Genomic DNA, 12,742 nt, shown 5'->3' with positions numbered 1-12,742 from the left:
CACAGTTCCAGTCTGGACCAGTCTGTATAAATCACAGTTCCAGTCTGGACCAGTCTATATAAATCACAGTTCCAGTCTAGACCAGTCTGTATAAATCACAGTTCCAGTCTGGACCAGTCTGTATAAATCACAGTTCCAGTCTGGACCAGTCTGTATAAATCACAGTTCCAGTCTGGACCAGTCTGTATAAATCACAGTTCCAGTCTGGACCAGTCTGTATAAATCACAGTTCCAGTCTGGACCAGTCTGCATAAATCACAGTTCCAGTCTGGACCAGTCTGTATAAATCACAGTTCCAGTCTGGACCAGTCTGTATAAATCACAGTTCCAGTCTGGACCAGTCTGTATAAATCACAGTTCCAGTGTGGACCAGTCTGTATAAATCACAGTTCCAGTCTGGACCAGTCTGTATAAATCACAGTTCCACTCTGGACCAGTCTGTATAAATCACAGTTCCAGTCTGGACCAGTCTGCATAAATCACAGTTCCAGTCTGGACCAGTCTGTATAAATCACAGTTCCAGTCTGAACCAGTCTGCATAAATCACAGTTCCAATCTGGACCAGTCTGCATAAATCACAGTTCCAGTCTGGACCAGTCTGTATAAATCACAGTTCCAGTCTGGACCAGTCTGTATAAATCACAGTTCCAGTCTGGACCAGTCTGTATAAATCACAGTTCCAGTCTGGACCAGTCTGTATAAATCTCAGTTCCAGTCTGGACCAGTCTGTATAAATCACAGTTCCAGTCTAGACCAGTCTGTATAAATCACAGTTCCAGTCTAGACCAGTCTGCATAAATCACAGTTCCAATCTGGACCAGTCTGCATAAATCACAGTTCCAGTCTGGACCAGTCTGTATAAATCACAGTTCCAGTCTGGACCAGTCTGTATAAATCACAGTTCCAGTGTGGACCAGTCTGTATAAATCACAGTTCCAGTCTGGACCAGTCTGTATAAATCACAGTTCCAGTCTGGACCAGTCTGCATAAATCACAGTTCCAGTCTGGACCAGTCTGTATAAATCACAGTTCCAGTCTGGACCAGTCTGTAGAAATCACAGTTCCAGTCTAGACCAGTCTGTATAAATCACAGTTCCAGTCTGGACCAGTCTGTATAAATCACAGTTCCAGTCTGGACCAGTCTGTAGAAATCACAGTTCCAGTCTAGACCAGTCTGTATAAATCACAGTTCCAGTCTGGACCAGTCTGCATAAATCACAGTTCCAGTCTGGACCAGTCTGTATAAATCACAGTTCCAGTCTGGACCAGTCTGTAGAAATCACAGTTCCAGTCTAGACCAGTCTGTATAAATCACAGTTCCAGTCTGGACCAGTCTGTATAAATCACAGTTCCAGTCTGGACCAGTCTGTAGAAATCACAGTTCCAGTCTGGACCAGTCTGCATAAATCACAGTTCCAGTCTGGACCAGTCTGTATAAATCACAGTTCCAGTCTGGACCAGTCTGCATAAATCACAGTTCCAGTCTGGACCAGTCTGCATAAATCACAGTTCCAGTCTGGACCAGTCTGTATAAATCACAGTTCCAGTCTGGACCAGTCTGTATAAATCACAGTTCCAGTCTGGACCAGTCTGTATAAATCACAGTTCCAGTCTGGACCAGTCTGTATAAATCACAGTTCCTGTCTGGACCAGTCTATATAAATCACAGTTCCAGTCTAGACCAGTCTGTATAAATCACAGTTCCAGTGTGGACCAGTCTGTATAAATCACAGTTCCAGTCTGGACCAGTCTGTATAAATCACAGTTCCAGTCTGGACCAGTCTGCATAAATCACAGTTCCAGTCTGGACCAGTCTGTATAAATCACAGTTCCAGTCTGGACCAGTCTGTATAAATCACAGTTCCAGTCCGGACCAGTCTATATCAATCGCAGTTCCAGTCTGGACTAGTCTACATAAATCACAGTTCCAGTCTAGACCAGTCTGTATAAATCACAGTTCCAGTCTAGACCAGTCAGTGTAAATCACAGTTCCAGTCGAGACCAGTCTGTATAAATCACAGTTCCAGTCTGTATAAATCACAGTTCCAGTCTGGACCAGTCTGTATAAATCACAGTTCCAGTCTGGACCAGTCTGTAGAAATCACAGTTCCAGTCTAGGCCAGTCCGTATAAATCACAGTTCCAGTCTGGACCAGTCTGTATAAATCACAGTTCCAGTCTGGACCAGTCTGTATAAATCACAGTTCCAGTCTGGACCAGTCTGTATAAATCACAGTTCCAGTCTGGACCAGTCTGTATAAATCTCAGTTCCAGTCTGGACCAGTCTGTATAAATCACAGTTCCAGTCTAGACCAGTCTGTATAAATCACAGTTCCAGTCTAGACCAGTCTGCATAAATCACAGTTCCAATCTGGACCAGTCTGCATAAATCACAGTTCCAGTCTGGACCAGTCTGTATAAATCACAGTTCCAGTCTGGACCAGTCTGTATAAATCACAGTTCCAGTGTGGACCAGTCTGTATAAATCACAGTTCCAGTCTGGACCAGTCTGTATAAATCACAGTTCCAGTCTGGACCAGTCTGCATAAATCACAGTTCCAGTCTGGACCAGTCTGTATAAATCACAGTTCCAGTCTGGACCAGTCTGTAGAAATCACAGTTCCAGTCTAGACCAGTCTGTATAAATCACAGTTCCAGTCTGGACCAGTCTGTATAAATCACAGTTCCAGTCTGGACCAGTCTGTAGAAATCACAGTTCCAGTCTAGACCAGTCTGTATAAATCACAGTTCCAGTCTGGACCAGTCTGCATAAATCACAGTTCCAGTCTGGACCAGTCTGTATAAATCACAGTTCCAGTCTGGACCAGTCTGTAGAAATCACAGTTCCAGTCTAGACCAGTCTGTATAAATCACAGTTCCAGTCTGGACCAGTCTGTATAAATCACAGTTCCAGTCTGGACCAGTCTGTAGAAATCACAGTTCCAGTCTGGACCAGTCTGCATAAATCACAGTTCCAGTCTGGACCAGTCTGTATAAATCACAGTTCCAGTCTGGACCAGTCTGCATAAATCACAGTTCCAGTCTGGACCAGTCTGCATAAATCACAGTTCCAGTCTGGACCAGTCTGTATAAATCACAGTTCCAGTCTGGACCAGTCTGTATAAATCACAGTTCCAGTCTGGACCAGTCTGTATAAATCACAGTTCCAGTCTGGACCAGTCTGTATAAATCACAGTTCCTGTCTGGACCAGTCTATATAAATCACAGTTCCAGTCTAGACCAGTCTGTATAAATCACAGTTCCAGTGTGGACCAGTCTGTATAAATCACAGTTCCAGTCTGGACCAGTCTGTATAAATCACAGTTCCAGTCTGGACCAGTCTGCATAAATCACAGTTCCAGTCTGGACCAGTCTGTATAAATCACAGTTCCAGTCTGGACCAGTCTGTATAAATCACAGTTCCAGTCCGGACCAGTCTATATCAATCGCAGTTCCAGTCTGGACTAGTCTACATAAATCACAGTTCCAGTCTAGACCAGTCTGTATAAATCACAGTTCCAGTCTAGACCAGTCAGTGTAAATCACAGTTCCAGTCGAGACCAGTCTGTATAAATCACAGTTCCAGTCTGTATAAATCACAGTTCCAGTCTGGACCAGTCTGTATAAATCACAGTTCCAGTCTGGACCAGTCTGTAGAAATCACAGTTCCAGTCTAGGCCAGTCCGTATAAATCACAGTTCCAGTCTGGACCAGTCTGTATAAATCACAGTTCCAGTCTGGACCAGTCTGTATAAATCACAGTTCCAGTCTGGACCAGTCTGTAGAAATCACAGTTCCAGTCCAGACCAGTCTGTATAAATCACAGTTCCAGTCTGGACCAGTCTGTATAAATCACAGTTCCAGTCTGGACCAGTCTGTATAAATCACAGTTCCAGTCTGGACCAGTCAGTGTAAATCACAGTTCCAGTCTGGACCAGTCTGTATAAATCACAGTTCCAGTCTGGACCAGTCAGTGTAAATCACAGTTCCAGTCTGGACCAGTCCATATAAATCACAGTTCCAGTCTAGACCAGTCTGTATAAATTACAGTTCCAGTCTGGACCAGTCTGTATAAATCACAGTTCCAGTCTAGACCAGTCTGTATAAATCACAGTTCCAGTCTAGACCAGTCTGTATAAATCACAGTTCCAGTCTGGACCAGTCTGTATAAATCACAGTTCCCGTCTAGACCAGTCTGCATAAATCACAGTTCCAGTCTAGACCAGTCTGTATAAATCACAGTTCCAGTCTAGACCAGTCTATATAAATCACAGTTCCAGTCTAGACCAGTCTGTATAAATCACAGTTCCAGTGTGGACCAGTCTGTATAAATCACAGTTCCAGTCTAGACCAGTCTGTATAAATCACAGTTCCAGTCTAGACCAGTCTGTATAAATCACAGTTCCAGTCTGGACCAGTCTGCATAAATCACAGTTCCAGTCTGGACCAGTCTGTATAAATCACAGTTCCAGTCTGGACCAGTCTGTATAAATCACAGTTCCAGTCCAGACCAGTCTATATCAATCTCAGTTCCAGTCTGGACTAGTCTACATAAATCACAGTTCTAGTCTAGACCAGTCTGTATAAATCACAGTTCCAGTCTAGACCAGTCTGTATAAATCACAGTTCCAGTCTAGACCAGTCAGTGTAAATCACAGTTCCAGTCGAGACCAGTCTGTATAAATCACAGTTCCAGTCTGTATAAATCACAGTTCCAGTCTGTACCTGTCTGTATAAATCACAGTTCCAGTCTGGACCAGTCTGGACCAGTCTGTATAAATCACAGTTCCAGTCTGGACCAGTCTGTAGAAATCACAGTTCCAGTCTAGGCCAGTCCGTATAAATCACAGTTCCAGTCTGGACCAGTCAGTGTAAATCACAGTTCCAGTCTGGACCAGTCCATATAAATCACAGTTCCAGTCTGGACCAGTCTGGACCAGTCTGTATAAATCACAGTTCCAGTCTGGACCAGTCTGTAGAAATCACAGTTCCAGTCTAGGCCAGTCCGTATAAATCACAGTTCCAGTCTGGACCAGTCAGTGTAAATCACAGTTCCAGTCTGGACCAGTCAGTGTAAATCACAGTTCCAGTCTGGACCAGTCCATATAAATCACAGTTCCAGTCTGGACCAGTCTGTATAAATTACAGTTCCAGTCTGGACCAGTCTGTATAAATCACAGTTCCAGTCTAGACCAGTCTGTATAAATCACAGTTCCAGTCTAGACCAGTCTGTATAAATCACAGTTCCAGTCTGGACCAGTCTGTATAAATCACAGTTCCCGTCTAGACCAGTCTGCATAAATCACAGTTCCAGTCTAGACCAGTCTGGATAAATCACAGTTCCAGTCCAGACCAGTCTGTATAAATCACAGTTCCAGTCTAGATCAGTCTGTATAAATCACAGTTCCAGTCCAGACCAGTCTGTATAAATCACAGTTCCAGTCTAGACCAGTCCATATAAATCACAGTTCCAGTCTGGACCAGTCAGTGTAAATCACAGTTCCAGTCTGGACCAGTCAGTGTAAATCACAGTTCCAGTCTGGACCAGTCTGTATAAATTACAGTTCCAGTCTGGACCAGTCTGTATAAATCACAGTTCCAGTCTGGACCAGTCCATATAAATCACAGTTCCAGTCTGGACCAGTCTGTATAAATTACAGTTCCAGTCTGGACCAGTCTGTATAAATCACAGTTCCAGTCTAGACCAGTCTGTATAAATCACAGTTCCAGTCTAGACCAGTCTGTATAAATCACAGTTCCAGTCTGGACCAGTCTGTATAAATCACAGTTCCCGTCTAGACCAGTCTGCATAAATCACAGTTCCAGTCTAGACCAGTCTGGATAAATCACAGTTCCAGTCCAGACCAGTCTGTATAAATCACAGTTCCAGTCTAGACCAGTCCATAAAAATCACAGTTCCGGTCTGGACCAGTCTGTATAAATCACAGTTCCAGTCTGGACCTTTCTGTATAAATCACAGTTCCAGTCTAGACCAGTCTGTATAAATCACAGTTCCAGTCTAGACCAGTCTGTATAAATCACAGTTCCAGTCTAGACCAGTCTATATCAATCACAGTTCCAGTCTAGACCAGTCTATATCAATCACAGTTCCAGTCTAGACTAGTCTATATCAATCTCAGTTCCAGTCTAGACCAGTCTGTATAACTCTCATTTCCAGTCTAGACCAGTCTGTATAAATCTCATTTCCAGTCTGGACCAGTCTGTATAAATCACAGTTCCAGTCCAGACCAGTCTGTATAAATCTCAGTTCCAGTCTAGACCAGTCTGTATAAATCACAGTTCCAGTGTGGACCAGTCTGTATAAATCACAGTTCCAGTCTGGACCAGTCTGTATAAATCACAGTTCCAGTCTGGACCAGTCTGTATAAATCACAGTTTCAGCCTAGACCAGTCTGTATAAATCTCAGTTTCAGTCTGGACCAGTCTGTATAAATCACAGTTCCAGTCCAGACCAGTCTGTATAAATCAAAGTTCCAGTCTCGACCAGTCTGTATAAATCTCAGTTTCAGTCTGGAGCAGTCTGTATAAATCACAGTTCCAGTCGAGACCAGTCTGCATAAATCTCAGTTTCAGTCTGGACCAGTCTGTATAAATCACAGTTCCAGTCCAGACCAGTCTGTATAAATCAAAGTTCCAGTCTCGACCAGTCTGTATAAATCTCAGTTTCAGTCTGGAGCAGTCTGTATAAATCACAGTTCCAGTCGAGACCAGTCTGTATAAATCTCAGTTCCAGTCTAGACCAGTCTGTATAAATCACAGTTCCAGTCCAGACCAGTCTGTATAAATCAAAGTTCCAGTCTAGACCAGTCTGTATAAATCTCAGTTCCAGTCTAGACCAGTCTGTATAAATGACAGTTCCAGTCTAGACCAGTCTGTATAAATCTCAGTTCCAGTCTAGACCAGTCTGTATAAATCACAGTTCCAGTCCAGACCAGTCTGTATAAATCAAAGTTTCAGTCTGGACCAGTCTGTATAAATCACAGCTCCAGTCTGGACTAGTCTGTATAAATCACAGTTCCAGTCAGGACTAGTCTGTATAAATCACAGTTCCAGTCTGGACCAGTCTGTATAAATCACAGTTCCAGTCTGGACTAGTCTGTATAAATCACAGTTCCAGTCTGGACCAGTCTGTATAAATCACAGTTCCAGTCTGGACTAGTCTGTATAAATCACATTTCCAGTCAGGACTAGTCTATATAAATCACAGTTCCAGTCAGGACTAGTCTGTATAAATCACAGTTCCAGTCAGGACTAGTCTGTATAAATCACAGTTCCAGTCTGGACCAGTCTGTATAAATCACAGTTCCAGTCTGGACTAGTCTGTATAAATCACATTTCCAGTCAGGACTAGTCTATATAAATCACAGTTCCAGTCAGGACTAGTCTGTATAAATCACAGTTCCAGTCAGGACTAGTCTGTATAAATCACAGTTCCAGTCTAGACCAGTCTGTATAAATCACAGTTCCAGTCAGGACTAGTCTGTATAAATCACAGTTCCAGTCTGGACCAGTCTGTATAAATCACAGTTCCAGTCTGGACTAGTCTGTATAAATCACAGTTCCAGTCTGGACCAGTCTGTATAAATCACAGTTCCAGTCTAGACCAGTCTGTATAAATCACAGTTCCAGTCTGGACTAGTCTATATAAATCACAGTTCCAGTCTGGACCAGTCTGTATAAATCACAGTTCCAGTCAGGACCAGTCTGTATAAATCACAGTTCCAGTCTGGACTAGTCTGTATAAATCACATTTCCAGTCAGGACTAGTCTATATAAATCACAGTTCCAGTCAGGACTAGTCTGTATAAATCACAGTTCCAGTCAGGACTAGTCTGTATAAATCACAGTTCCAGTCTAGACCAGTCTGTATAAATCTCAGTTCCAGTCTAGACTAGTCTGTATAAATCTCAGTTCCAGTCTAGACCAGTCTGTATAAATCACAGTTCCAGTCAGGACTAGTCTGTATAAATCACAGTTCCAGGCTAGACCAGTCTGTACAAATCTCAGTTCCAGGCTAGACCAGTCTGTACAAATCTCAGTTCCAGGCTCGACCAGTCTGTATAAATCTCAGTTTCAGTCTGGACCAGTCTGTATAAATCACAGTTTCAGTCTGGACCAGTCTGTATAAATCTCAGTTCCAGTCTAGACCAGTCTGTATAAATCTCAGTTCCAGTCTAGACCAGTCTGTATAAATCACAGTTCCAGTCCAGACCAGTCTGTATAAATCACAGTTCCAGTCTAGACCAGTCTGTATAAATCTCAGTTCCAGTCTGGACCAGTCTGTATAAATCTCAGTTCCAGTCTAGACCAGTCTGTATAAATCACAGTTCCAGTCCAGACCAGTCTGTATAAATCTCAGTTCCAGTCAGGACCAGTCTGTATAAATCACAGTTCCAGTCTCGACCAGTCTGTATAAATCTCAGTTCCAGTCTAGACCAGTCTGTATAAATCACAGTTCCAGTCCAGACCAGTCTGTATAAATCACAGTTCCAGTCTGGACCAGTCTGTATAAATCTCAGTTCCAGTCTAGACCAGTCTGTATAAATCACAGTTCCAGTCCAGACCAGTCTGTATAAATCAAAGTTTCAGTCTGGACCAGTCTGTATAAATCTCAGTTCCAGTCTAGACCAGTCTGTATAAATCTCAGTTCCAGTCCAGACCAGTCTGTATAAATCAAAGTTTCAGTCTGGACCAGTCTGTATAAATCAAAGTTTCAGTCTGGACCAGTCTGTATAAATCACATTTCCAGTCAGGACTAGTCTATATAAATCACAGTTCCAGTCTGGACTAGTCTGTATAAATCACAGTTCCAGTCTGGACTAGTCTGTATAAATCACATTTCCAGTCAGGACTAGTCTATATAAATCACAGTTCCAGTCTGGACTAGTCTGTATAAATCACAGTTCCAGTCTAGACTAGTCTGTATAAATCTCAGTTCCAGTCTAGACCAGTCTGTATAAATCACAGCTCCAGTCTGGACTAGTCTGTATAAATCACAGTTCCAGTCAGGACTAGTCTGTATAAATCACAGTTCCAGGCTAGACCAGTCTGTACAAATCTCAGTTCCAGGCTAGACCAGTCTGTATAAATCACAGTTCCATTCAGGACTAGTCTGTATAAATCACAGTTCCAGGCTAGACCAGTCTGTACAAATCTCAGTTCCAGGCTAGACCAGTCTGTATAAATCACAGTTCCAGTCAGGACTAGTCTGTATAAATCACAGTTCCAGGCTAGACCAGTCTGTACAAATCTCAGTTCCAGTCGAGACCAGTCCGTATAAATCTCAGTTCCAGTCTAGACCAGTCCGTATAAATCTCAGTTCCAGTCTAGACCAGTCTGTATAAATCACAGTTCCAGGCTAGACCAGTCTGTACAAATCTCAGTTCCAGTCGAGACCAGTCCGTATAAATCACAGTTCCAGGCTAGACCAGTCTGTACAAATCTCAGTTCCAGGCTTGACCAGTCTGTATAAATCTCAGTTCCAGTCCAGACCAGTCTGTATAAATCACAGTTCCAGTCAGGACTAGTCTGTATAAATCACAGTTCCAGGCTAGACCAGTCTGTACAAATCTCAGTTCCAGGCTAGACCAGTCTGTATAAATCACAGTTCCAGTCAGGACTAGTCTGTATAAATCACAGTTCCAGGCTAGACCAGTCTGTACAAATCTCAGTTCCAGGCTAGACCAGTCTGTATAAATCACAGTTCCAGGCTAGACCAGTCTGTACAAATCTCAGTTCCAGTCGAGACCAGTCCGTATAAATCACAGTTCCAGGCTAGACCAGTCTGTACAAATCTCAGTTCCAGGCTAGACCAGTCTGTATAAATCTCAGTTCCAGTCCAGACCATTCTGTATAAATCACAGTTCCAGTCAGGACTAGTCTGTATAAATCACAGTTCCAGTCCAGACCAGTCTGTACAAATCTCAGTTCCAGGCTAGACCAGTCTGTATAAATCTCAGTTCCAGTCCAGACCAGTCTGTATAAATCACAGTTCCAGTCAGGACTAGTCTGTATAAATCACAGTTCCAGTCCAGACCAGTCTGTACAAATCTCAGTTCCAGGCTAGACCAGTCTGTACAAATCTCAGTTCCAGTCTAGACCAGTCTGTATAAATCACAGTTCCAGGCTAGACCAGTCTGTACAAATCTCAGTTCCAGGCTAGACCAGTCTGTATAAATCTCAGTTCCAGTCCAGACCAGTCTGTATAAATCACAGTTCCAGTCAGGACTAGTCTGTATAAATCACAGTTCCAGTCCAGACCAGTCTGTACAAATCTCAGTTCCAGTCCAGACCAGTCTGTACAAATCTCAGTTCCAGGCTAGACCAGTCTGTACAAATCTCAGTTCCAGTCTAGACCAGTCTGTATAAATCACAGTTCCAGTCAGGACTAGTCTGTATAAATCACAGTTCCAGTCCAGACCAGTCTGTATAAATCACAGTTCCAGTCAGGACTAGTCTGTATAAATCACAGTTCCAGTCCAGACCAGTCTGTACAAATCTCAGTTCCAGTCCAGACCAGTCTGTATAAATCTCAGTTCCAGTCCAGACCAGTCTGTATAAATCACAGTTCCAGTCAGGACTAGTCTGTATAAATCACAGTTCCAGTCCAGACCAGTCTGTACAAATCTCAGTTCCAGTCCAGACCAGTCTGTACAAATCTCAGTTCCAGGCTAGACCAGTCTGTACAAATCTCAGTTCCAGTCTAGACCAGTCTGTATAAATCACAGTTCCAGTCAGGACTAGTCTGTATAAATCACAGTTCCAGTCCAGACCAGTCTGTACAAATCTCAGTTCCAGTCCAGACCAGTCTGTACAAATCTCAGTTCCAGGCTAGACCAGTCTGTACAAATCTCAGTTCCAGGCTAGACCAGTCTGTACAAATCTCAGTTCCAGTCCAGACCAGTCTGTACAAATCTCAGTTCCAGGCTAGACCAGTCTGTACAAATCTCAGTTCCAGTCTAGACCAGTCTGTATAAATCACAGTTCCAGGCTAGACCAGTCTGTACAAATCTCAGTTCCAGTCGAGACCAGTCCGTATAAATCACAGTTCCAGGCTAGACCAGTCTGTACAAATCTCAGTTCCAGGCTAGACCAGTCTGTATAAATCTCAGTTCCAGTCTGGACCAGTCTGTATAAATCTCAGTTCCAGTCTCGACCAGTCTGTATAAATCTCAGTTCCAGTCTAGACCAGTCTGTATAAATCTCAGTTCCAGTCCAGACCAGTCTGTATAAATCACAGTTCCAGTCAGGACTAGTCTGTATAAATCACAGTTCCAGGCTAGACCAGTCTGTACAAATCTCAGTTCCAGTCTAGACCAGTCTGTATAAATCTCAGTTCCAGTCCAGACCAGTCTGTATAAATCACAGTTCCAGTCAGGACTAGTCTGTATAAATCACAGTTCCAGGCTAGACCAGTCTGTACAAATCTCAGTTCCAGTCTAGACCAGTCCGTATAAATCACAGTTCCAGTCTCGACCAGGTATAAACCACATTCACTGAACACAATGATGGCTTCGTACGTCATATGTTTCAGTCTTGTCTCATGATATTGCAATAATTGGCAAATTTTAAGAAGATGTTTTGTTGAAATATTTACTGGTGAAGATAATGCTCCTTCAACAGGAGCAGTGTCTACACTGGCCAATAGGATAATGGAACCTAAGTGGACAGGTGATCCTACTTGAATTGGTCCATTTCTGCATTGCTCCAGCCTTCTACTGATACATGTTTTATTTTTTCTTTCCACAGGGCCCACCGGGAATGGATGGCCTAGATGGGAAGGAAGGGAAGCCTGGCTCACGGGTAGGACATTACCTCATGTCCAATGCTTTGAGGTCTTCTCAGTCAGTTGGCAGAGACACTGATGGTGATTGTTTTGTTTTGCAGGGTGAGATTGGCCCTCTTGGACCCCCAGGGCCCAGGGGTCCTCATGTAAGTAATTGTACTGTCCAGCCAGGAGCACAGGAGACTTCCTTCACTTTGCTCCCGATTATGTAAAATAATTTTTAAACAATTTTCCATCTAGAATGATACTGGAGCTTAAAGGGATAAGATGACAGGCTGCATAAACTTGGTTTCTATTCCTTTGAGTTTACAAGATTGAGGGTTGGTGCAATTAGTTATTGAAAGTGACTAAAAGATTTGATAGGGTAGATAAGGAGGAAACTATTTCCTCCGGTGGGAAAATCCAGAACAAGGGGTATAACCTTAAAATCAAAGCCAAGCCATTCAGGGGTGATGTCAAGAAGCACATTTTCACACAAAGCATAGTGAATATCTGGAACCCTGTCCCCTGTAAGCCTGTGGATGCTGGGCGACAGTTGGAACTTTCAAGGCCGAGATGGATCGAGTTTTGTTATGGAAGGGGATTAAACAAGGTGTTTCGGGGAGGGGTTTCAGTGATACCTTAAAGGCGAGAGCTACGCTAACTGGCTTCTTTTCTTCAACAGGGATTTAAAGGAAAACACGGACTTCCAGGGCAACCCGGACAGAGAGTAGGTATCTGTGTGTGTGGATTCTGTAGGTATCTGTGTGTGTGGGTTCTGTAGGTATCTGTGTGTTTGGGGGTTCTGTAGGTATCTGTGTGTGGGGGGGGTTCTGTAGGTATCTTTGTGTGGGGGGGTTCTGTAGTTATCTGTGTGTGTGGGGGTTCTGTAGTTATCTGTGTGTGTGGGGGTTCTGTAGGTATCTGTGTCTGTGGGTTCTGTAGTTATCTGTGTGTG

At 43.3% G+C, this 12,742-nt stretch overlaps 1 protein-coding gene across 8 annotated transcripts in view; it reads left to right on the top strand.

Moving 5' to 3' along the window:
- Positions 1 to 12,742, top strand: part of col16a1 (collagen, type XVI, alpha 1) — a 628,911-nt gene that overhangs the window by 459,467 nt on the left and 156,702 nt on the right. For all 8 annotated transcript variants that reach the window (XM_068011105.1, XM_068011107.1, XM_068011111.1 and 5 more), the window contains 3 exons: positions 11,769 to 11,822; positions 11,907 to 11,951; positions 12,470 to 12,514. In XM_068011105.1, coding sequence (XP_067867206.1) covers positions 11,769 to 11,822; positions 11,907 to 11,951; positions 12,470 to 12,514 — 144 coding nt within the window. The remainder of the gene's footprint in view (positions 1 to 11,768; positions 11,823 to 11,906; positions 11,952 to 12,469; positions 12,515 to 12,742) is intronic.

This window comes from Heterodontus francisci, chromosome 31 (genome assembly GCF_036365525.1).
Source record: "Heterodontus francisci isolate sHetFra1 chromosome 31, sHetFra1.hap1, whole genome shotgun sequence".
Lineage (NCBI taxonomy): Eukaryota > Metazoa > Chordata > Chondrichthyes > Heterodontiformes > Heterodontidae > Heterodontus > Heterodontus francisci.
The sequence above is the reverse complement of the archived record's forward strand: the minus strand, read 5'-3'. Positions and strand labels throughout refer to the sequence as shown.